Source organism: Microtus pennsylvanicus, chromosome 9, assembly GCF_037038515.1.
Source record: "Microtus pennsylvanicus isolate mMicPen1 chromosome 9, mMicPen1.hap1, whole genome shotgun sequence".
In the NCBI taxonomy this organism is placed as follows: Eukaryota; Metazoa; Chordata; class Mammalia; order Rodentia; family Cricetidae; genus Microtus; species Microtus pennsylvanicus.
Window position 1 is genome coordinate 71848971 of NC_134587.1, and position 24955 is coordinate 71873925.

Here is a 24955-nt window from a genome sequence, read left to right on the forward strand (position 1 = left end):
GAAATAGAGTCTCAGCCCCTTCCTCAGATTACTACATCAGAACCTGCATTTTAAAATGGGAGTTATTGCTATTCAAATGAACATTATCATTGGAAAAGCACCAATTTGTAAGTTCCAAACATCACCCTGCAGCTTTCATAACCCCTGATCTTAAGACTCCCCCTCCTTCCCTGGTAGATTTACTGAGCTAAATTTAAATGAAGAGCTTAAGCATGCAGTAAGTACTGTCCTCACAGAAGCCACCAAAGACAGCCAGTCAACTCCAAGAAGCTATCACAAATGTATTTAGAGGCAAATTGTACCTACTATTTAGCCAATTAACTTATTGTTTAATATGTTCCCAAAATCTGTGAATGATGTTGCAGGGATGTAGCTATCCTCCTGTTGGTTGGGCGCTTGAGCTAGTCAACATGGTTTCTTCAATATGGCCTCTGGAACCTCATATTTTTTATGCCTGTCTGCCAGTAATCTACCTTCAGGACTATCTGAGATGAATGTCACTTTTTCTGACTTCTCTGTCTAAGACACCACAGCATTCAATTCAGATGACAGCACAGCATCTAGAAAGTTCACCCTTAGTTCCCACAGGCCGCCATGACAGTTCCTACCTGTTCCCTCCTATCCTTATGATGGAGTATTGAAGTCATGTGGCAAGTATACAGAGGTCTCTTCCAGGAGATGAAGATTCATTTGAAGCTTATAAAACAGAATTTGGGGTCATAAAATCAATACAATTGGCATGCCACATACATCTATTCTGTGTCAGTTGCTCAACAAGTTGTACATCAACACATTAGAAAAAGTACTATTTTCCACTGAGCATGTAAGATTGTATTTTATTGTTGCCAAACCAACTCTGCAAACCCAACTTTTACAACAGTACCCTAAGTATCTACATAGTGCTGCATTGCCTTCGGAATTATAGAAACCTAGACATCATGAATGCAGGAAGACATGCATAGGTTACACATGACTGCTACACCAGTTTTGAATAAGGAACCATAGCATGTTTTGGTCCAGACACCGGAAATGATTGCATGTGCACTAACTAAAGGGCATCATTGAACCTCCCTTGAAAAATAGGTCTCAGCTTGTTAGGGCCGTTATTCATGAATCCATGACAAAAGCTGGTCATAAAAATAAACTTTGAGCCTACAAGATGGCTCAATAGATAAGTGCACACTTGGTGACCTAAGTTCAACTCCACGTAAAGGAGTAAGGAAAGAAATGACCACAATCTTGTCCTCTGGTCTACACATATGCAGCACTGCATGCACACCCATGTAATATATCTAACACTCACACACACATATACAATAAATACTAGAAAATACTTTATAACCTGTGGGGTAGCTAAAATGTAATCTCAAAGACAGAACACAGGTTTGGTCATCTGTACTCCAAAATTCCAAATCTACAAAACTCCAACATAAGGAAGTTTAGGATCACCTACCATATACCACATTGCAAAATTTTAAACTTGACTGCGTGGGTCTAGTGAAGGTCAAGGTACCCTAAAAGTGATGCATAAATTGCCATCAGGCCACCAGATAGTCTGTATGTGAAACATAAATGAACCCTCATTAGACTCAAGTCCATTTCCAATATAACTTATTTATACAAAATCTGAGCAATTACTAAATCAAAATGATCCCAAGTATGTCTGCTAAGGGATACCCAACATTCTTGCCAGATTCTATATCAGTCCCATAAGCCCAGCCCGACTATTTCTATCTCTGAGTTCTAGCTCCCTGTAGTGGGAGCAAGGCAGACAGCAGCAGTGAGCTGAGCTGAAAAGTCTTGGTGCACATAACACCACAGACTTACCCACTTCTAAAAGAGAATTTTCAAACCAAAACAGAGTTAGCCGTGCAGTGCAGATAGAACCACTCAAACTGAATACATTAACATCCGCCTAATTCGCAAAATTATCTACGTGTGGTGCATGTGCACACAATAAGGCCATTCGACGCAATGTGGCACAAACAATTAAAAGTTCCTTTCAAAGTGGAAATGCAAAATAGAACGAATATCTATTTTCTATAAATGAATCTAGCCATCTGCCTTGCAAAAGCAGCAGCAGCAGGAGTACCCAAAACAGCAGAAACAGCAGCCTCTCGTGTTAACAATCTATTCTCAAATCTCATGCTCCACATTTCCCCGGCAAACAAGGCTAAAAATACAAGACATGCAACAAATAGTCTTTTGGGATCTGCCATTCCATGGATGGTGTATTCAATCAGAGTAATATTTTCTGTTGACACTCAAGACTGGAGAGAGAGAAAAAAAAAGCAAGCTATCATATTAGAAAGTGGCATTCAGCATTTTAAGCGTGACTCCAATCCCAAAGTATATTAAACTGAATGCTGTAAGAATGTTGTTTTCATACAACATAAATCTCTTAGATTTATCTGAATAGATTCGCAGATATATTTAAGCTACTTCAAATTCCTCTATAATTCTTGATAGTTATGAAGATACCATTTTAGCACTTTTGTCAACAGAATGCAAGGGACCACTTATTTTCAGCATAGCTGAGCTACACTGTACATTGCAAACTCTTAAGTCAGACTGACTGGGTTTAAGATCTTGCATATCCTAACTCCTCCATGGGCTTGCAATTTTATTTAACCCTCATGCTCCTCTCTTCCTACCTTACAAATAGTAACACATAACATCCTGAGCCATTTTAAGGAATAAATGAACTAATGTGGGTAACGTATTCAGAATAATTAATGAGTAATATCAAAATGAGTTCATATTCAAGATGAAAAAAATGCCTTCTTTCAAAGAATAGCCAGAATACGGAATAAAAAATAATGTTTTGAAGCCAACAATGGAGAAAATGAAAGGTAAAGGGCAGAGATGGCTCACTTAAAAGTGGGGTTCCAAAAGTCGAACACTCTATAACCCCAGCATTGGGGAGACAGAGACAAGACATCACTGGTGCTTGGTAACTAGCCATTCTAGCCAATTAATGAGCTCCAGGTTCAGCAGAAGACCCTGTAACAAAACAGGATGAGCCAGCAAGATGACTCAGTTGGTAAAGGTGCTTGCCACCAAACCTGACGACCTGAATTCAATCCCTGGGTCACACAGAGTGGAAAGGGAAGAATACTCCTGCAAGATTCCTCTGACCTCCAAATAGACACCATGGAACACACATGCCCCCTTTGATGTGTGTCTGTGTGTGTGTGTGTGTGTGTGTGTGTGTGCGTGCGTGAATGAATACATGTAATTACAAAATTAAAAATAAAAAGACGAGTGGTTAAAAAAAGACGCCATGTCAACCTCTGGTCTCTAACGCACGAACACTCACATACACAAAGTGAAGAATATGTGTTTGGCCTTTACATGACCTAAGTGACTTAGGGTGGACAGGATGAGTTTTCATCATTGTTCTGTTTCACAGTTAGGTTATGACAGCATCGGAATAGGCAGAAGGAAGATGACAGGGACAGTGTCACTCAGGAGGGAGGCACTGCCTGGAGTAAAGACTAATAGGATTAATGACAAAGGTATTCTCCACAGAGAGAGAGAATGCATGTGAACCTTCTCAAGATGAGGCCACCCCACACCACTACTACAACTTCCTTAAAGGTCTCAATGTTTGGAATCAATTTTCATATATATGGCTTGTATCTACACTCCAATGTTTAAAAACAAAACAAAATAGGCAGTAGAGAAGGATATCGAATAGCCGCTATCTCCCAAGGAACTGATTCCTTCACAAAACTCCATGTTGGCAACATCTTAAGATGAGTACTGTATTCTGGGAAGGAAAAATAAATAAACAAAACACAAGTTTGCAAGTCACCTAGGTAAGAAGAGCAAACTGAGTATTCCGTGCACCGGAAAGGCTGCTCTGGAACTCCCTAACCAATCCTGTCAATCCTGAGAGCGCCCAGGGAGAACCCTTGGGACGGGCTGGGTTTCCTGGACTTCAGAGCAAGCACTCCCTCAAGAATGAGGCTCATACATGGGTGGTTCACAGAGTGAGGAAGTCCATAAAGGGTTCAGGTGCTCTCACACTTTCATTAGACAAATCAAAGCAATTAGTCTCCTCTTTAGAACGGAGATACTTAAAAGATCTCTTGAGTAGAAAGTGTTTTCTTCAGGTAGGAAGAGAAGGTGCCACAGGGCTGCTCAAGCCAGGAATTACAACCTTTGGATTAGAAAAGGTCTGGCAGGAAGTTGGGAGTGTGGAGGGTGCTTTACCTTCAGTTTTATGAGCAGATTATACTCTTTTGAAACATAGGAACACAAGGAGAGAGAGAGAGAGAGAAAGGAAGTGTTCTCAAATAACATTAAGAAAGTGCCAATAGCTATAAGAAATGGAGAGAACATGAGAACGCGTGTAAGTCATATGACCCTCAGTGCCTATAACGTTAAATGTGTACATTCTTTGCCGTAAGTGTACCCCTCTAGTTATCGGAAGCAAATGTCATCATCTAGCCTGCTTAATGACATGGTCTCTTCTGCACATGATCCAGTGGAAATCACAACTCCCCCAGCAACACTCTCTTCTAAGAAGAAAACAAATCAGTATGACACGGTGTGGATTCAATTACCATTCGGCAAGTCACAAGTAACTTTTAAACATCCTTTGTCTAAGTTGTAAAATGTCAAAATGTACCTTAATTACGGTATCGGGGTGCTATCCTTATACTTTACCAGCAGGAATAAAACTTGCTCTCTGAAGGCATAAGCTTTGATTAGAAAGGCAGAAAACCAAATGGTGTTCTGTATCAGGGCTGTTTCCTTTATGTAGTGTCTTGTCCTAAGTGGATTCCTCGCTGAGTGTATTTGAAACCAACCATCCAAAAATTATCCTCAGATTTTCAGATTTTTTTTATATTAGGTCGAGAAGCAAAGAGAAGTTAGAGGGGAAAGAGATGGTGGTACCGCTATCATGGCAACAGATATATGGTAAATACGGTATGAACAATGCTCCAGAATCTCATACACATCATACCACCAAAGCATATAGAGTAACTCTATATACGCTGTTCGCTAAGCTATAACATCTTGGATTGAACCCACAAGAGAAACTGTTGATGGGCTACAGGTACGTGTCAATGGGAGAGTACTTGCCGGGCATGCACACGGCACAGGGTCCAATCCCCAGCACCCCCAAAGGAAAAGGTTCTCAGAATTATAAACTTTTGACTTGCAAATACAAAATCTACCTATAGAACCCATTAACCATACACAGCACAGTGAAACCGCTAGTCAAGGACGCTGCACAAATCCACAGCATCCTGGCTTTAATGCACCCATACCTTGCAGAGACGACAGGACTCAATATGGAAAACTTCAGTTGTACCCACCTGTCCAAAGCTAGGTGCAAGCGAACCCACTGGCTGTGTAGCCTTTGTGATGCACATTTAATAAACCAGCTCCAAAAGCGGCTAAAGGTGAATGGAAATGTGACAAGAGAAACGCTACTCAGATTTACTGCTCCATGTGTCTCGGGCATCTCTATGATCTGTGCAAAACATTTGCTGTAAATAAGCCTGCAGAGTGTACAGTATGTTTTCCAGAAGACCTTTACAGAACAGCTTGCAGACAAGAGGTGCTAGCCTTGGTTTCACAGCCAGAAAAACTCCATCCAAGAGGCTGTTGGCATGTTCCCACCTCTTGTTTTGAGCTGGCTTAAAGACAACTCCACAAACCAGATTCCAAGACCCAGTACCTGGAGTCAGTCACCGTGAGCTATCCCCCACACTGGGAACAGCAAGTATAAACTCAAACTGTGAAGGAAAAAATGGGGGAAGGGAGGCACCCCCATTTTCACCCTAACAGTATAAAAACCACTCAGAGTTGACTGAGCTGTGAGGCAGTCTCCGGTCTCCGTAGTAAATTAAATGGCTGAAGCGCGTGCTTTCTTCCAGCCAGAGAAAGAAACGTGCCTCGCTGTAACAGTGTGTGGGAATCACTGAAGCTCGTTTTTTTCCAGCCTTTCCTGCTTTTTATAAACCTGCTCCGTTTAAAAAAAAGAAAAGTTCAGGAAATGAAACGCAAATAAGCACAGATCATACAACGGAAAACCTCTATCCATCCGCTAAAATTCTTCTTTCCAGGCAATATAACTGCCCTTAACACCGCTAGCTGCTATAAAAATGAGATTATACCAGTTCTTGGGATCGTTGTCAATCCTTCAAAACGCCTCACCGCTACCAGGAATATGCTGAGGTGGAGATAGAGGAGAAGGTGAGGTGCTCAGCTCGGTGCCACCTCTTGCTAGGCAAGCGTTAGGTAAAATGTTTAATGCAATCGCATATTCTAAGCCCGCTGGATGGCAAGCAGCAAAGAAGGTAAGGTAAGGAAGGCCAGGAAATGAAAAGCTCCTGGATTATTTCAAAGGTAGCCAAGGCACCGGGGCTGTCTGAAACTGCCTGTGATCAGCTTCAAAACGGGTCCGTGGGGGTGTATCTTTAAGTTGATGCTTTGCTGGAGTGCAGCGGATCCGGGTGGTGGTGGGGAAGGGGGGGGGGTCCTGAGCTTAAGAGAAGCAGAGGAGATGTCCCTGCTGCTCAGGGAGGCCCGCGCTTCCTAGCTGGAGTAAGCACCGAGTAGGGAGAGGATGCGCCCCGGGAGTGGAGCCTCGGGCCAACTGCTTATCCGGCTGGGCACCGCAGGCGCTGTTACACCCTGGGGTTACACACAGCTCCCCAGAGCTCCCGCATCCACGCGGCCTCTGAGAAGCAAAGCCAGTGCTGGCTTAGAGCCAGAGCTAGGGTCGCCCGAGGGGTACTGAGCTTGGCGCAGAGCTAAGTGACCAGCTCTGCTGCTTCCCCTAAAGGGAAAAAAGGCGCAGTCCCTATTAGAGTCCACTCGCTTGCCTCTTTCCCTATATACTCCCTAAGATCATCGTGGGCTCCCACCCCGAAAGGAGATCGCCCAAGAAGGAAAAGTGGAGACGACAGAGGAGAGCGAGGATGTAGTAAAGACAAGCAATCCAGCCTGCAGCAAATAGGGAGGGTTCGGGAAACCGAACAGGTACTGAGACTCAAGGGTAGGGGCCCAGGTCACAGCAACCTGTAGGATTGAGGCAGATAGCAAACTTGGATGCGAAGGCAGTGGTCCCCTGGAGCTCCTCCACCCGTTCCCACCGAGTCGCGCTCCGCACGCGGAGAGAAGCAAGCACAACTTGGGAAGCCCACGCCGAAGGTGCGGGTCCCGCTCCTCCTCCGCCCGCTCCTCTGCGCACCGCCGTCCACCCAGCGCTTACCTCGGGCAGCCGCGGCCCCCGCCGCCCAGAAACAGAGTCCTAGCCACGGGAGCCAACGGCGCGCTCCGCAGCCGCCGCCCGCAGCCGCTGTCCCCATGCTCTGAGCTCCGCTCCGACTGCACTCTTCTTCCACACCCTGGGAGTCCGCAAGGCACGACGGCGGGGGAGACCACCGCCAATAGGTTCCCACGGGGGGCGGTGGTCTGTGGTGAGTCGAGCTTCTCCACCGCCGTTCCCTACGGAGCGGAGACACCGGATGGGCCGCGGGACGGAGCGCCCGTCCCCATTGCCTCCTGCGGCGCCGCCCGCCTTGCCCGCTGTGCGGACCGCAGCCCCAGCTCCTGTCAGGGTCCGGGACTACCAAGCTGAGCCAGGAGACCGCATCGCTAATGAGCCCCGGGGCCGCCCCTGCTCCGCCCCTCGCAGCGGCCACCAATGAGCCGCGCCGGGGCGGGACGGAGGGCGGGACCGAGAGCGGGCGATGCAGGTGAGCCCGCAGCAGGCGCACGTGCAGACGCAGCCTCCCCTCAGCGGAGGGCTCGCGCGTGAGGGAAGGCAGCGCGCCCAAGCCAGCGGCCTGAGGCGAGGACGCGCGCCCGCCAGCAGCGAGCTGTGCGGAGCAGCCTCTTGGAGGCGAGCGCCCAGCGGCGGGATGGAGGCGTCTTGCTTGCTTGCTAACTCCGAGTGAGACCGAGGCTTCCAGGAAACCGAGGTTTTACTAAACTTTGAGTCGACTCTGCTATTTCCACTTTCTAGCCAGCAGAAGGATGGAACAAGAAAAAAAAATCATAAACCATTCCTAACTATGGCCAAAGAAGTGAATTGAGGGTGCTTGTGGATGTATGGGATCAAGTTTTACTTTGCTTTGTTTTAAAGAAGCAAAAACTACCCATTTTTTTCTTTTCTGTTATAGGTGTCTTTCCGGAATTCTCAAAAGTTCTCAAAAGTTGCCTCATTGCTGGTCCCTTATATATTTGTTCATTTCAATCTGGGCTCTGGAAATTGCTTTTCTAGTAAGTAAAATGAAAGTTAAAAACAGAGAGAGGGAGGGAGAGAGAGAGAGGGAGAGGGAGAGAGAGAGAGAGAGAGAGAGAGAGAGAGAGAGAGAGAGAGAGAGAGAGAGAGAGAGGCGCAAAGCCTTGAGAGAAGAAAAAGATTTTTAAAACACCCACTTATTTAAATTGTTCGTTTGTTTCCTCTTTTTTAGGTGGTTAAATCTTTCTTTAACTGAACTTGGACCTAGAAGGGCCTCAAAGTTGGTTTTGATCCTCTGCAGTAGACTACTGGTTTTAGGCAAACAACCCCCTTCTCCAAGACAGTTGCTTTCCTGTCCAGGGCTCCACAATGAGATCATGACTTTCTGTCTGAAGCCATCAAAATGCATCGAAGACTCAGCTCAGAAATCTAGGCCCTCCCTTCTCTGGTAGTCTCCTCTCCGTAAGAAGAGGAAAACTTGGCTTGAAAGACAGCATTGCCAACTGTTCCTCGATGGCAAACGAGGGCAGTATTGATAGATGCAATAATACAAAGCAAACAAACATATCTTGCCAAAGTGCTACCTGCTCCCAAACACCTCTCTATGGAGAATAAACAGTTTAAAGTAAGGTGATTGTTGAGAATGAGGTAATTGCACTCACTTACTTTGTCCTAAAGACAAAGAGGATGCAAGACAGAAAGATTGATTACCTGATAAGCGCATAGACCATCTCCCCTCTGAGGACATAAGGCTTGTGAATGTCAGTGGAAGGAGCTGATTTTTTCCTACAGAGCTCTTGTAGCTCAATAACATGTTTGGGTCCTGGGTAAGAACCAAGCTCTGGGGAATGGATACTTCAAAGCAAAGACTGATGTGGGGCTGGCAAGGGACTCGCCTGGAAATCTCTTTAGAATCTTGGTAAATGAGGGGTTTGTCCTTTTCTTTTGAGAAGGTGAATTGAAAATTAATCTACCAAATATGCTTCACCTGTCTCCCAGAAACCAATCATTCATCGCCTGCCTTTCTGTATTCCTCAAGACTATGTAGAAGCTGTTACTTGTGTTATTTGTATGGTTGGCTTTTTTTTTTAAAGAAAAATAGTTAAATTTCCAAGAATATATGACTGTAGTTAATTCCTAACTATTGTCCCCACAGGGAGCAAAAGTAAAATCAGTTTATTTTGGGAAAGAGTCTGAGAAATAGATAGGCAATTTTATATTAATAATTCCAACAGAAATGATGGATGAAAGAAAAGGAAAGCAAATTACCTTTGAACACATAAACCACAGTCTCACGAGCAGACCTTCACACATGTTTCTAAAGAAGACTGTACAAGGCAGGTGTATTATCACTATCTGAAGAAAAGGATAGTGAAATTGACTTTCTGACATAAATTTCCCAAGGCCGATGTAAGTACGTAGTTGTTGAACATCAAGAAAGAACAAGAAGAACAATGTCCATCTGTGTAATTTAAACTCACAGTAAAAACCACAGGCACGTCTGGTCAGTGAGGTTTATTTAGTTATTGGATGAACAGAATTGTTACCTGAAGTGTTGCATAACCTGTAATAGACACTACATATTAATTATGAAGTATATCCAAATTTCCTGTGTTAGCTAACTTCAGATATTTTAAAACACGGACAACTGTTCCATTTGTATAAGTAACCGTATCTGTTTGGACTAAACAGTTGAGCAATTGTCATTCATGGTTAGTTCCTCTATCTAAGCAGCAAGAGCATAGAATGTGAGCCCTGGGACTGATGAGATGGATCATGGGTAAATGCGCTTGCAGCATGAGCTGGTCCACTCTCCACTCGAGCTTCATGCAGGGATCCAGTAGAGAAGGACAGCAGCTGTTCTGAAAAGGTGCTCTCTGACAACTACAAGTGTGATGTAAACACCCTTGCATGTGCACACACACACACACACACACACACACACGCGCGCGCGCGCGCCATAATGAAGAAAAAGAGGGAAGAGAGGAAGAGGTAACAAGTACCCTAAGAATCTAGATACAAAGGGACTGAAACCCTCCCTGCCAAGAGCTGGCTGACTGGCTGGCTTAAGAGTGGCAAATCAATCCCCCTCCCCGTTTCCTCGACCACAAACTGATCACTTGCAATCAATTCAATTTTACAACCACTTCCATTTAAAAACCATCAATTTTTAACTCTGCCTATCATGATTTTGAATACGAGTTACTCAACTGCGTTGGAAATTAAGCTCTGTCTTCTGGAATTGAAATAATTGTTTAACAAACACCTTGTGTTCCAGAGAGATTATTTTGGATTATAGCTAAGCTATAACATTAACTATAACCCAGTATGTATTAATAGGATCAGGTTGCTGTAACAAAAAAACTGAAGGGTGATTAGCTTTTACATAATAGAAATTTATTTCTCACAGCTATTAAGTGCTAGTGGATTCAGTGGATGCCCTGTCACCCACATTATCTCACAGTGGAAAAGTGAAGGTCGGGCTTCTTATATAAAGGCATTGATCCCATTCATGAAGACTCCAACTATATCACCTACTTACTAAAAGTCCTGCCTCCCATGACCGCCATCTTGGTAACTAGATCAGCATATAGAGGGGGTGAAAGCACAAACATTCAGACCAAAGTTAATATTAATTCAAGGAAGAGAATCAGTAAAGTGTTATATTTTTATATTTTTGTTCTTTGAATTGATGATGCTAATTTTCTAATAATTCATTCACAAAGAAATCAGGTATGAAATTTTGACTTCTATCATTTTTGGATTATCTCTACTTTCAAAAAGTAGAAGTAAAAATATGAAGTCACTCACTCACACTAAGAGGAGAGGAGAGAACTACTGAATCTGGAGAGGTATGCATTCAAATATGTGTATTTTTCATAGGCCTTGTATTATACTTCTCTACTGTCTTCTCTTGTTTCCCTGTTGATGTGATACAAACACTGTGCAAAGTGACTTGAGGGAGGAAAGGCCTTGTTTGCCTTCTAGGTTATTTATACTCCTTCACTGAGAGAAACCCAACCAGGAACTCAGCAGGAACTAGGAATAGAAGCAGAGTCAAGAAGGACAGCTGCTTCCTGACTTGCCCCTCATGGCTTGCTCAGTCTTCTTTGCTATAAAACTCAGGACAACCTGACCAGAGGTGGCACTATCCACAGTGAACTGGGATGTCCCACATCAATCACTAATGACTAAATACCTCTCGGTCTTGCCCAAAGGCCAAATCACGGGAGGCAATGTTTCAACTGACGGTCCTTCTTCTCTGGTGAAGTTTGTATGGAGTTGACAAACCCATCTCAGCGCATTTGGGAAGAGTTCTCTGTGTGTCTGGGGAAAGAGTACTTAGCCCATCTGCTCGGTACAAGGAGCAGAACTCTGGGAAAAGTCGCTAAGGCAGAAGTGGTCAACTTGAATTGGCTTCTAGGCATCTTCTATGTGATGCAGAAGGACGATGGGAGCTTTACAGTTATGGGAAAGCTTGCCAAAGATGTAGCCTTTCTTCTTGGAATCCCAGGAAATCATTATAATTGTGGAGATGACATCATTCTTTATGACAATGGTCATAAGAATTGTATTTTTAATGAAGATTACTGAAAAATAACAGTAACACTCAAAAAAGAAAAACATCACTTTGGACATGAAAGCATTCAAAATAAAGCAGCAGATTTTTTTGTTTTGTTTTCTCCCCCCGCCCCCCTTTGGTTTTTGTAGATTAGACTCCCTTGAGATCAACACATGACTCATTTAACACATATGCAAAGGCAAGATGCTGAAGACAGTGAGATGATGACCTTTAGGAACAGAACACAGCTATAGCTGAATAGGAGGAAGGCTGAGGACCACCAAAGACTTTCTGGAAGAAGAGCTGAAAATACCATGCAATGAGCTGAAAATACCATGTGCCAGGATTTACCTAACCTATGGGCTGAGTGGGCAATCTGAGGTGTAATGAATGTTAGGATTATTCTTTATAGGGGCTTAAAATAACTTTCTTCTCTTGGGCATGGGTCAAGGACCAGTTACCTCTCTACATTTATGATTCAATATTGCAGCTTCTTCCTCGTTGAACATGTCCACTGTTTCTGAAGACCCAACTAATATCTGTTTCTAGCTCTGCAACTGCTGGATGTTTGTGATAGAAGCCACTGTCTCTATTAATCATACAATTATGCTAATACATGTGGGAAGACTAAAAATGAACTGGACGAAAGGGCAACAGCTGGCGACTTCAATTGGTGAATTTGGCCACACAATTAAATGAGATATTTTACACATTTCCCCCGGGAAACCGCATGCCAGTCATTTCCCTAGTACACTCTTGTTCAGTCAGATCAGCACAATTCAGAAATGCATGCAACTTATGATGAGTGCGCTGTCATTTACTCAGGACTGAGTGCTCACACGGCGACACCTGATTCATGAACTTGCTGGAAAGCAAAGGAATAATACAGGTGTTAAAAGCTGTGAGTTTTTCACATGGGATGTTCTGTCTGTGTATCATAATCCAGGTTAACAACCTTCCCTGTAAAAGGCAATATAGGGTAGTTTGTTAAGTAAACTCTCTCTCTCTCACAGACAAAATTAGAGAAGTGTATTTTAGAGGTCAGGCTATGAGGCAGCAATAAAGTGCGAAAATCCAATACATTTGTTTAAAAAGGGCAGCAGGGCACCAAGATAAGACTCCAACTAAACAGATTTTTCCTGACACCACAAGTGTGCCTTCATTCTTGTACCCTGGGAATTGTCTCTGAGCACCAGCTTCCCAGAGACGCGGCTCCAGCCCCTGGCACAGACGAATGAAGAGAACTTAAAAATAATAACAAGAACACAAGTCTTTGGCAGTAAAATTAATGCATTAGTGCTTTCAAAATAATACACTTGAACGGGAAGAAACAATATGTGTTAGCTCATCAAAGATGCAGCCTTTGATATCAGAGGAACGGGCAACCTTTGAACGATATGACTTTGGCCTTTAGGATCAGAAGTGCAACAATTTCCTCATCTTATCACTTGGTAGCCTTTTTGGCAGCTCAGGAGAAAGAGCCTGATATCATTCCTTATAGGAAGGAAAATGAGTAGGATTCTTACTGTTAAATGTTTGATGTGTGTTTATGCTGAGCTCTTACTCCTCAGTTCTGTCTCTCTCTGCTCCTTCTTTATTGTATCATTGATTCCCTCATTCCCTCTTTTACCAGTCTCTCTTTATCTGCTCTGCTAATACTGAATCAACTGGTGAATAATCAGAATAAGGGAGGATAATTAATAAAAAACAATTATTGCCATTTTAACTAATAATTCAAAGAAAATCAAACAGAGCGTGAATTAGACATTGCATGTCTTCATGAATCCTCCCCTAGCTCCACAGTTATCTCCAGGTACAAGAAGGAAGGTCTAGGGAAATGATGGCCCTGTAGACTGTGCTCTGGAATGCTAAATGCTAATATGCTAAAGATGTGAAAGTCTAATCAATTCCAAAGTCCCCACCCCTTCATTAATAGCATGCAATCCAGGGATCATTACATGAAGCCAGCCAATCAAAGCAAGTTGTTGACAGAAAGGTAAGGTCAGGTGACCAATTTCTAGCAAATGAACATGGAAATTCCCAGTGATTACGGCCTTATTAGAGTGAAGTTTCCTGGCTGATGCTGTACCAGAGCTGAAAAATTAATGTGTACCAGGGGGTGTTTGAACATCAGATTTGAAGAGAGTAGAATGTATGGCTTGTATAAGATTTAAAAAAAAAGACAGTAAGAAAAAGAGCAATATAAATAAGTAAATAAATAATTTGGAATTTTGCTCTAAAACACAGGAAACAGTGTGAGTGTGGTTCATACAGATTTGGTAAGCAGCATGTACCATCATCAGAATGTATGATGCTTACTTCATTACATGTTTTTGTAAAAGTGCCATCTGCAAAGTACCAAGAGAAGAACAGAATAGGGTCCCGAGAATATAACGTCAAGGGCACAGGCTATATATGTCCTTTCCCATTATATCCCTTTCTGCATACATCCCTTCCCATTACAACCCCATCCATACACACCCTTCCCATTACAACTCCTTCCATACACATCCCTTCCCATTTACAACCCTTTACATATAAGTCCTTCTCATTTGTTTTTTTCTTTTCCTTTTTATCTTCCTTTTGGTTGATTTCTATTCTGAATTAAGACAAAACAAGATACTCCCTAGAACTCTGAAAAGAATGACATTCTTCATAGACCCTTGAAAGTAGCTCTTAATACTGTTACATGATTAATAGTTGAAGTTTTATTAGCAGAAAATGCTAATTTAACAAACAGAATCTTTTTTCAGTTTTTTAAATAAAGCATTTACTTTTCTGGCCTCTAACCTATGCCTGTTTTTCTTTCTCCATAGGTATAGTAGAAAAAAGCTATTTTTTATGTTTTAAGGTTAAGGCAATCGACTTAAAAGCATTCATCAGTAAATGGCTGGCATGCATTTTGAAAGAAAAAAGATCTACTTTACATGTTAAGTAGCATTTTGCTGAAAATAAAAATTAAGAGACTTTCATTGCAATTTAATTCAACCACATATTCTGATCATCTTGTCAGATATGAGGACTACTTAATGCCACTTCAAGTACAAGCTTTGGAGACAGGTAGTTTGGCCCTAGAGTAGAGGTGATAGGGATCACTACAAAGCTGTGGTCATTGGTGTCTAGAGAGAAAATAATTCTCAATGAAATTCCTTTGATACTCATGAACTTCAGCTAATGACAGGGTATCCTGTGCTGAAAAGAGAAACCTCTTACCTTACACATGCATATTTACACATATCCACTGGGTAGATGAATCATCATTTCATTTTATATAAATAGAAAACTTGTAGATACAGACATGGATGTGTGTGTTCATAAGCGGTGTGTGCATTTGTGTACATAAACCAAGAGAACTGAGATATTTGAATGTATCCTTTAACACTCGGGGTAGAAGGATCTGACATTTGACCAACATGATGCATTAACTCTGCTCCTTAGTGCACGGAGTGCTCTACTGTTACCTAGGAGGAATGACAGACAACATGTACAAAAGGAATGTTTAACACTTGTTACCTGACTTAAAACCAAGATGACTACGACTGTGCATTATCAAGGAAAAAGCTTCTAGGTGGTGGATAATCTATAGATTTTTTGGACTCTGGCCAGCAGAAGGTGAAAATATGAATCACCAATACCCTTTACCAGAGAACAAATCCAAGCCATCTCTAACTCTAAACAGACTGGCGTGAGATGATCCAAGTCAAGAGTGGACCCTGCTAGTTAGAGAAGCACAGATCAGAAGGTTACCACTTCATCACTGGAAGGTGAAACTCACCGCAAACTTCTTTGAGGTCTGAGTACCATTTCCTACAACCATAGAACAGTACAGCAGTCCTGAAAGACTGGGCCATATAAGACCTAGTTTTACACTGGGGCTTTATTACCCCAAGTATTATCTTGAGATCTCTGCTAATCTACACAAAGGAGAAAGCTAGTCATGTTAAGAATGGAAATAATAGATGTGGGGGCCTAGAAAAGGAGCCACCCCAGACCTCAAAATAACCATACTAATCAATATCCTAGGACACTCTAATATGACTTAAAAATAGATCAAAATAAAACCAACATTTGAAGGTCAAGTCACAGTATAGGAGAAAACACATCTTAGGAAATTTTCTTGGGATGCTCTAAATAGGAAGAGATAAATAAACTGAAATGAAAAAAAAATTAACATTAGAAAAATGCAGAAATCTTGAGAATTAATATTGTAATCATTGAAATAAATAGCACAAGGCTCAAAACTAACAGAAATGAAAAAAGAAATAGTTAATAGTGATAAAACATTAGAATACATGAAAATGCAAGTACAGTTTCAACCATATAAGAGAACTAAGAATCTTTGAGAATAAAATATTAAGATACTGTGAAACACGTCCAAAGAGCTAAAGAGAAGGAAATTTTAGAGAAATCAATATTACAGTGTAGAAGTGAGAAAATGTCAATATTAAAGCTGAGATATACGTGCTACTAAGAGTGTGCTCAAATTACTAGATACAGCATGTAGCTAAGAGTCGCATATTGACACAACAGAGTAATATGACAGTATAAAGGACAATATAAATATAATAATTATCAAATTATTTGTGAAATACAAGTTACCTTGAAAATAAGAGATGGCTATAAATTCTTTCCATTGGCCTTACATAGATGTCTAAAACCCAGGAAGTGATATCATCCAATTACAACTATCAATATAAATGTATGCAACTAAACCTAAGGTAAAAATGTTAAGGTACTGTCCAGCCAGAGTTGGTGAGCTCCCATTAGCTGTTTCAGTGGGTGTTCCCATCATGGTCTTGACCTCTTTGCTCATATTGTCACTCCTCCCACTCTTCAACTGGACACTAGGAGTTCAGCCCAGTGATCCACTGTGGGTCTCTGCCCCTGTCTCCATCAGCTGGATGAAGGTTTTATGGTGACATTTAAGACAATCATTAATCTGATTACAGGGCAAGGCCAGTTCAGGCACCCATTCCACTATTGATTAGGGTCTTAGCTGGGGTCATCCTTGTGAATTCCTGGGAATTTCTCTAGTGCCAGGTTTCTTGTTAGCTCCCCAATGGCTCCCTCAGTCAAACTATCTCTTCTATCCTTGCTCTCTGTCTCTGTCCTTCCCCCATCTTGACTATCCCATTCCCTCAAATTCTCCTCCACCTCCCTTTCTCCCCTCCTCTTCTTCAGCCCTCCCTTCTCCTCCCACCCTCACGCTACCAATTTTTCCAGGAGATCTTGTCTATTTCCCCTTTCCAGTGGGATCTATATAAGTTTCTCTTCTCTTAGGGTTCACATTGTTACTTAGCTTCTCGAAGGTCATGGATTATTGTTTTATAGCTAGTATCCACTTTTATGAGTGAGTGCATACCATGTTCATCTTTCTGGGTCTGGATTACCTCACTCAGGATGTTTTTTTTCTAGTTCCATCCATTTTTATGCAAATTTCAAGATGTCATTGTTTTTTACAGCTAAGTAGCACTCCATTGTGTAAATGTCCCACATATTCTGCAGGACAGGGAAGGAACCAGCATAGAAACAAGCTAGACCCTCTGAAGGTTGGTGACAGTTGTATGGCTGGGGCAGACTTCAGGGCCACTAGCAGTAGAACCAGGACTTGTCCCTGCTGCTTGTACTGACTTTTTGAAACCCATTCTCTTTGGATAGATACCTTACTCAGCCTGAACATAGTGTGGAGAGCTTTGGTCCTTCCTCAGAGAACTGTGCTTTGCCCTCTCTGGGGAGTGGATGGGGGTAGAGTAGGGGGAAGGTGGAGGGAATAAGAGAGGGGGAGGGAGTGGGAACTGGGGCTGTTATTTAAAATGAAAAAAAAGATTTAAAAAATAAAATAAAAAAGTGAAAAAATGTTGAAGTACTTTTCACCCATAAAAGGTTAATAAATTTATTAAATATAAATAAACACATTACTAATGTAATTGTGGCAAACTTCAACAATTGACTAGAAAAATCAAAACTGTCATATGTCTAGATTCAAGGTTTAAAAATATAATACTTGAAATTATGAGTTGATTTAGTGACAGGATTACCATAGACAGATGAAGAGATATGAGTGATAGATTCTTAGAAATAGGAAGAATGAATACATGAGAAAAAGCCAACAGAAAGAGAGAAAATAAAAACACCCATTACATTTTGACAGCTCTACATTTAGAATTTTAATATCAGTGAAATGTAAGGATTAAATGTGTCACGATAAAAGATATGATTACTGAAATGTTTCATAATCAATGGACCTAATTCTGAACATTCGAAGACTGCTATAAATGCAGAGCAGGATAAAAAAGGAAAGAAAACATATCTATGACATCAAGTAAGGCTGCTGAGGAAAATAAAACAGAAAACATTTTTAAGGAAATAGCAAAAGCAAAGGAATGGCAGAAATGACATACTGCTGACATCTCAACTAAATGATGAAAATGTAGGACAATGGAAGAGGGTGAGGTGCCAAGAGATACTGTCTTCACCATATGGAAAGATAAAGCAGGAAAGGGAGAAAAGCAATAGAAAACCAATATGTTCAATATTTATTGTTATGAAGGCTGATTCTGTACAACAAAATTGTATGACCCATTTTCAGATAAATACATGAATTTTTAAGAATATCTAATGTAACCTTTGGTGTGAAGCAGAGCTTATGTTTGGTCATGGAGAAGGACACAGGGAAGAAAAGAAAGAAGTGTGAAAGGTATTGGTTTGAGTCATGAATTTCTGTTCAAATCATGAGAAATGACTCTGCTGTGTAATGTTGCTTTGATTTCCTATATAAATTATACCTATATAATGGATATCTTTTTGAAATTATGGAAGAATATCATAAAATAATGTTCACATGAGGAGTTTTCGGCAATACGTACAGCAAAAGGTTGCATTTTGAACAATATGTTTCTGCACATTTATAGAAGTGAAGTAATGTAGCAAAATTAATTATTCTTTAGTTATCAAAACACTCAAAAATAAAGACATAATAGTGACCAATTTAATTGATTAATTAATAGTCTATAATTATAGCTGAGAATAACAATTATACTAAAATGTTATACTACCTTTTATTGATAATGCAATACAATTCAGTAACAAAGGTAATGTAAGGAAATGGTAGCCCTCATATTTACTGATGAGAGTATGTTAATACAAATTTGGACAAAAACTTTTGCCATATATATTGTACTATATCTGACCTTTGATAAGTTTATTTATAAGCTTAAAAATAAATACATCAATATAATTTATGTAAGGTTTTCACTGAGGTTTTGTTTTGTTTGGTTTGATGGGGAAGATTATTGTTCTTTGTTTGTTTGTTTTTGAGAAAGCGTCTCATTATGTACTTTTGGCTGTTCTGAAACTCACTAAGCCTGTCAGGCTGGTCTTGAACTCACAAGAATCTACCTACCTTTGACTCCTGAGTTGTGTTGTTAAAAGTGTGTATCAAAATTCTGGATGGATATTTACTGTTCCTAATGTAAGTTAATGGCAAAAAAAAATAAAATTTTCTATCTCACATGACTACAAATTTAACTGAAGAAATTAAAATAAATTGTACTACATGCATATTGTGGAATATTATGTAACTAGTGAAAAGATTATATCATAGTGTGGAGCTGTCTTCTTTTAATAAAATCAAATTAAATATATAAATTTATTTGTACATTTTTGAAAAAATAGAAAGAGTAGGCAAAAATTTGAATGGGGCAAGATTACATTTCTTGCAAGGCAAAAATTTGAATGGGGAAAGACTACATTTTCATAATTCTTCTAGAAAATTGAATACAATTTCTTTTAAAAAAATTTTTTGGGGATTTTCAAAACAGGGTTTCTCTGTGGCTTTGGAGCCTGTCCTGGAACTAGCTCTGTAGACCAGGCTGGTCTCGAACCCACAGAGATCCGCCTGCCTCTGCTCCCGAGTGCTGGGATTAAAGGCGTGCGCCACCATCGCCTGGCCTTCTTTTAAAATTTAAGTTCCAAAAAAATCCCAAGAAAAATTTAAATGATAAGATAAGTAAAATTCAAATATATATATCATATACCAAAGCCCAAAGTTTCAGAAATGAACTTTAATTGAACTAAATAGATCAAACATAGATCTATGTACATGAGCATATTTGTGCATGCATTAGTCCTGACTATATAACAAAATATGTTACAAAGTTTATATGCAACCAAAATTTATCTCTTACCTTTTTAGAGAATGGGAAGAGCAAGGTCAAGGAACTGTTCTCACAAGATGGCTGTGAGTTGATGATCTTGTGCTTATTTGATACAAATAGCTCCTCTTACTGCGTTCGCACAAAGTGACGGAGGAGCATGTTGTGTCGGGAGTCTTAACACAGTTGAAATCCCTTTCACTGAGAGCTCCACCTTCATGTCCTTCAGTACTAACTGCCTGCATAAGACCCCATCTCTCCATTCTTTCACATTTCAGAGTATGGATTGCAGCATATGGATGGGCAAGCAGGTACAGCATTTAGTCCAGTACATCCACACTTGAATATTCAGAATACAAAATAGTTCAATACTTAAAACTGATAAAACCAATTTGTGTGTACCATCCACTAATTCCTGAATCATAACATAAAAGTGCATCCTTGGATTTAAGACATATCTTTGCAAGAAGAAATGACACACTCATAACCTGCTCTACTGTCTTGCCTTATCTGACAATATCATTCCGTACTTTATTTGTGCTTTTGTATTGTGATTAGACTAAGCTCTCATAGATCTTTGGTCACAGACTCATCTTTTGAAAGCCAAGACCCCAAGAAATTCCATTTACATTATGAAAGTGATACAGACAGGTATCAACTCTGCATCAACTGTAAGACAAAACCTAGCAGGCTTTGGGTACTGAAATCCACTACTGAAGGGTCCTACTCTCTTTCTTCTCTCTTTGAGAAAAAAAATAATAATCTTGCTCCACAGAGTAAAGAGTGTGTTTCTCTTATAGCCTCAAACTATGACAGAAGTTGACATTCTAGGACCACAGCTTCTGGCAGAAGGAGACAACAACCCTTGGCATAAAATAGGTGTCACTTGATCAATAAAAAGTAAAGCAGTTTAACTGCTATAGTCTTTCAGTCATCTCAAGAGTAAATATATAAATAAATGCAAAAATGTTTCATATATTTACGACTAAAAATTACTCTGCTATAAAAGTAGGACATTCTTGTGACTGACAACTATTCCAAACACAGGGTTGAAGCCGAATAAAAAAATACACATCGTTCTCATTAGAACTGTGAATGGGTTAGAGCGCAATACTCTAATTATTTAACAAGATTCCGGATGACTCAACCAGTGTAACACATTGTTTAGAAAATTATAGATAGCAAAAATGAGACCAGTGAATAAATATGTTAGGGATGTATGGTTTTCTGCTTAGAAAATTCCAGAACTTTCCCAGCCATGGTGGCTCATGTTTGGAATTACAGCATTTAGGGAACTGAAGCAAAAAAATCAGCTGAAGGTTTGAGGTCAGATTGAGCTGCATAGTGAGTTCCAGGCAGCTTTGGTTACAGAGTGAGACCCTGTCAAGAAAGAAGGACAGAGAAAAAAAGAAAAGTGGAAAGGAAGGAAGGAAGGGAGGGAGGGAGGGAGGAAGAGAGGGAGGAAGACAGAGAAGAAGGGAGGGAGAGGAAGAGAGGAAAGAAGGGAGGAAGGGAAGAAGGAAGAATAGAAGGTAAGGAAAAGGAGAGAGAAAAGAGGGAGGGAGGGGAAGAGAGAGAGAGGGAGGATATTACAAAATGCAACTCTAAAGACCGTTAAATTTAATCTGAAGGCATTGTTGTTGTTTTTTTTGTAGCAGTTAAAGAAAAAACACTAGGAAAATTATATAAAATATTTACGAAGTTTTTTTTTTCATTGTACTGTCAATGTTCTTTAAATGTAAGGAGAAAATACAAAGGGCCAAAAATAAAGACTCAAGACAAGAAGAGCAAGCTTACTGTGAATCTATGAATGTCCTAGAAAATTTGGCAAAATCTATAACCTACAGGTGTGTGCTTTATTGCTACCTCTATATAGCTGGACAAATATGGGGAGTATCCAAAAGAACATTTTATTTTAGATCTGCATGTTATCCTGGGACTTAGAAAATAGGTAAACAGCAGAGCCAGTGTTTAATGGGAAAAGTTGTTGCCATCCTGCAAGTCTGAGGACCTAAGCTCTATCCCTTGGTCCCACATAGTGGAATGAAAGAACAGACTGCCACAGAATGTCACACACACATTCGTCATGTCATGGCATGTACCCGCATACACATAAAAATAAACAAACAAATAAGAGAGATAATAACATAATGAAATGAAATGAATGCAGTTATGAACTAGGTATTTTTACTTCTCAGTGAAGAATCATGGGATGGAAACCATTCAGGTTTGGCCTTGGATTTAAATTTAAAAGATGATTAAGAGGTGAGCAAGATGGTACAGAGGGCAAAGGCAGTTGCCACTAAACCTGATGACCTGAGGTCTCTTGAACTCACATGATAGTAAGGGAGAATCGAATCCTGAAAATTGTTCTCAATTCCAGACATGTTGGTGGCACATATTACACACACGCACATACACACACAAACAAATAAATATAATTTAAAAAATATTTTTAGGAATTATAAAGCAATATCATTTGGATATCTATTTTTAGAGTCAATATTATATCACCCATATAGTTACAGAAAAATCATAACCCATGAAATTACCTGGAGCATGCTGTGCAGAGTTCAAGGATATGTGGCAGGAGCCGCGTGTCTAGAGAGCTGATACTTTCACTGGAAGCTTTCTCACATAAAATAAGACACAAGTTTACAACCTAATGTGACAAATGACAGGAAATCAGCTGTAATTAGTAATCAATAGATCAACAAAATAAACAGTGACAGAAATGAGAGTTTCAGAGAGCCAGATTTTATTACACATTTTAAATAAGCCTTTCAGGGGTGGTTTGTATACCCAGTGAGTCTCTATTGGAGAAAACAATTTTTTTTTCTTTGCAAACAGCTGCCAATTGAAGATAGCTTCTGGACAAGGGATAGGGGCTTATGTCTTCTTCCTCACTCAGTGCTGGGTGCTCACCTGACTTAGACCTACGCTGGTCCTGTGTGTGCTGCCACCGTCTCTGGGAATTCATATCCTGTTGTGTCTGGAAGACACTGTTGCCTTGATGAACTCCATGCCTCTTACGATCCTTCCATCTACTCTTCCACAGAGTTCTCTGAGCCCTGAGGGAAGGTGTTAGATGGAGACATTTCATTTATGACTGAGTATTCCATGGTCTCTTGTTCTCTGTACATTGCGCATTTGCGGGTGGGTGTATTGGTTCCAATTCTTGTTATTATTGTTGTTTTATTGTTATTAATTAATTCTGTTGCAGATGACTAAGCAAGAAATTGATCTATGGGTATAGCAGAATGTCTTAGGGAGTCATTTTATTTGTACCTTTTTTTAAAGCCAAGCAGTAGTACTGGTTTTCTTCTAGGTCCATGATCTATCTAGTCTCAGGTTTCAAGCTACCCAGTCAGTGTCAAGCACTAGTTCTATTTCATGGACTGAGTCTTACTTCCAATCGCGTAATGGTTGGTTACTTCCAGAACTTTTGTGCCACAGTTGTACCAGCATATGCTGCAGGCATGCCTCCATTGTAGATCTCAGAATTTGTAACTAGGCAGCTGGTCAGTGATGGCTCATGCCTTTACTCCCAGCACTCAGGAAGTAGAGGCAGGTGGATCTCTGTGAGTTCGAGGCCAACCTGGTCTACAGAGCAAGTTTCAGGACAGCCAGGGCTAAACAGAGAAAGCAGACAAAAAGAAAAAAGAAATTGTAGATGGGTTGGTGACCTTCCTTTTCTGGTAGTGTGCAAAGTTGCCTCATAGTACTATGAACACTAGTCAGAAGGGATGACACTCCTGGGATACACTTCTCCATTCTCAATGGTTGTGTAAGTGCTGTCTGCAACTATTGTGACTTACCATCAGTTTATGAAGAGCAACCAAGAGACTTAGTAATAGCCTGGGTTATTTGGAGGTTTCCATTGGACCTCTTTTGTTAACAACTTCATTGGATATAATTCCCAGCACGGGAGATTTCATTTGGTGCTGAAAAATGTTTACTTGGGGATTTGTCTACCAAGTTCTTTGGTGATTCCACTTAGATTTCTTTCATATTTGTGTAGTGTTAGCATTCCTTTTTTTTGTTCCAAAACGGCTTGTTTATTTTTATTTTATCTTATTTTTATTATTTTAAGGTATCTATTGGTATCTTTTAAGATAGAGAGAGGAGGGGTGGATTTGGGGTACATAGGGAAATGGGGTGGATCTGGGAGGAGGTGGGGAGGACCAGCTGTAATCAGAATGCATGAAATGAAAAGTATATGTTTTAATTAAGAAAAGAAAGAAAGGGAGCAGACTGAGTGAGCCATGATGAACATCCCAGGAAGAAGTACACCTCTATGGCCATTGCATCAGCTCTTGTTTCCAGGTTCCTGCTCTGTTTGAGTTCCTGTCCTGATTTCCTTTGATGATAAGTTAATGAACAATGGCCACTGGCCCAGGATGCCCTGAAAGACTGTATCACGGGCTAGGGCGGCAACAGAGGCCTATAGAAACTATTTGATCGCTGGAGCCTCAAGCTCAGTTTTTCCTGCACCTAGATCAGTGTTCACTGGAGACACAACACCATCTGCACCTGAAGGAGTGACCACCAGAGGTGTGCCCATGCCTGTACCAAGAGGAGAGACCATCTGATGGGGCATTGGGCCCATCTACCTGAAGGAATGATATCTGAGGCTCAGCCCTGCCTGCACCTGAAGGAGAATTCAACAGAGAAATACCCCCCAGTCACCCCAATTGAAGGAGTAGGGATCCCTGAAGAACAGGCTCCACTCATACCGATTAGAGGAAGAGATGGGTAGACAACATTAAACAACACAAAAACCAATACAGCACCACCAGAAACTAATGGTTCTATGGAAAGACCTGAACATTCCAATGCAGATGAAGCAGAAGAAAACAACACTAAAAATAACTTTATGAAGATGATTGAGGCTCATAAAGAGGAAATGAAAAGTTCCCTTAAAGAAATGGATGAAAAGGCAAACAGAAAATTGGACGAGATCAAATCTCTTAAAGAAAACCAAGAAAAGCAATCAAGCAGATGAAGGAAATGGTTCAAGACTTGAAAGTT

General features: G+C 40.7%; 1 protein-coding gene across 8 annotated transcripts in view; it reads right to left on the minus strand.

The window, feature by feature from the left end:
• The window catches only part of Unc5d (unc-5 netrin receptor D), a 517885-nt gene extending 510247 nt beyond the window's left edge, over positions 1-7638 (minus strand). For 6 of the 8 annotated variants that reach the window (XM_075986466.1, XM_075986465.1, XM_075986462.1 and 3 more), the window contains exon 1: positions 7235-7616. In XM_075986466.1, the coding sequence (XP_075842581.1) occupies positions 7235-7331 (97 nt within the window). In that variant the 5' untranslated portion in view covers positions 7332-7616. Of the gene's footprint in view, positions 1-7234 lie in introns of all 8 variants that reach the window. The other 2 variants (XM_075986467.1, XM_075986468.1) reach the window with 2 other exon arrangements.
• Between the last annotated feature and the right edge of the window lie 17317 nt (positions 7639-24955).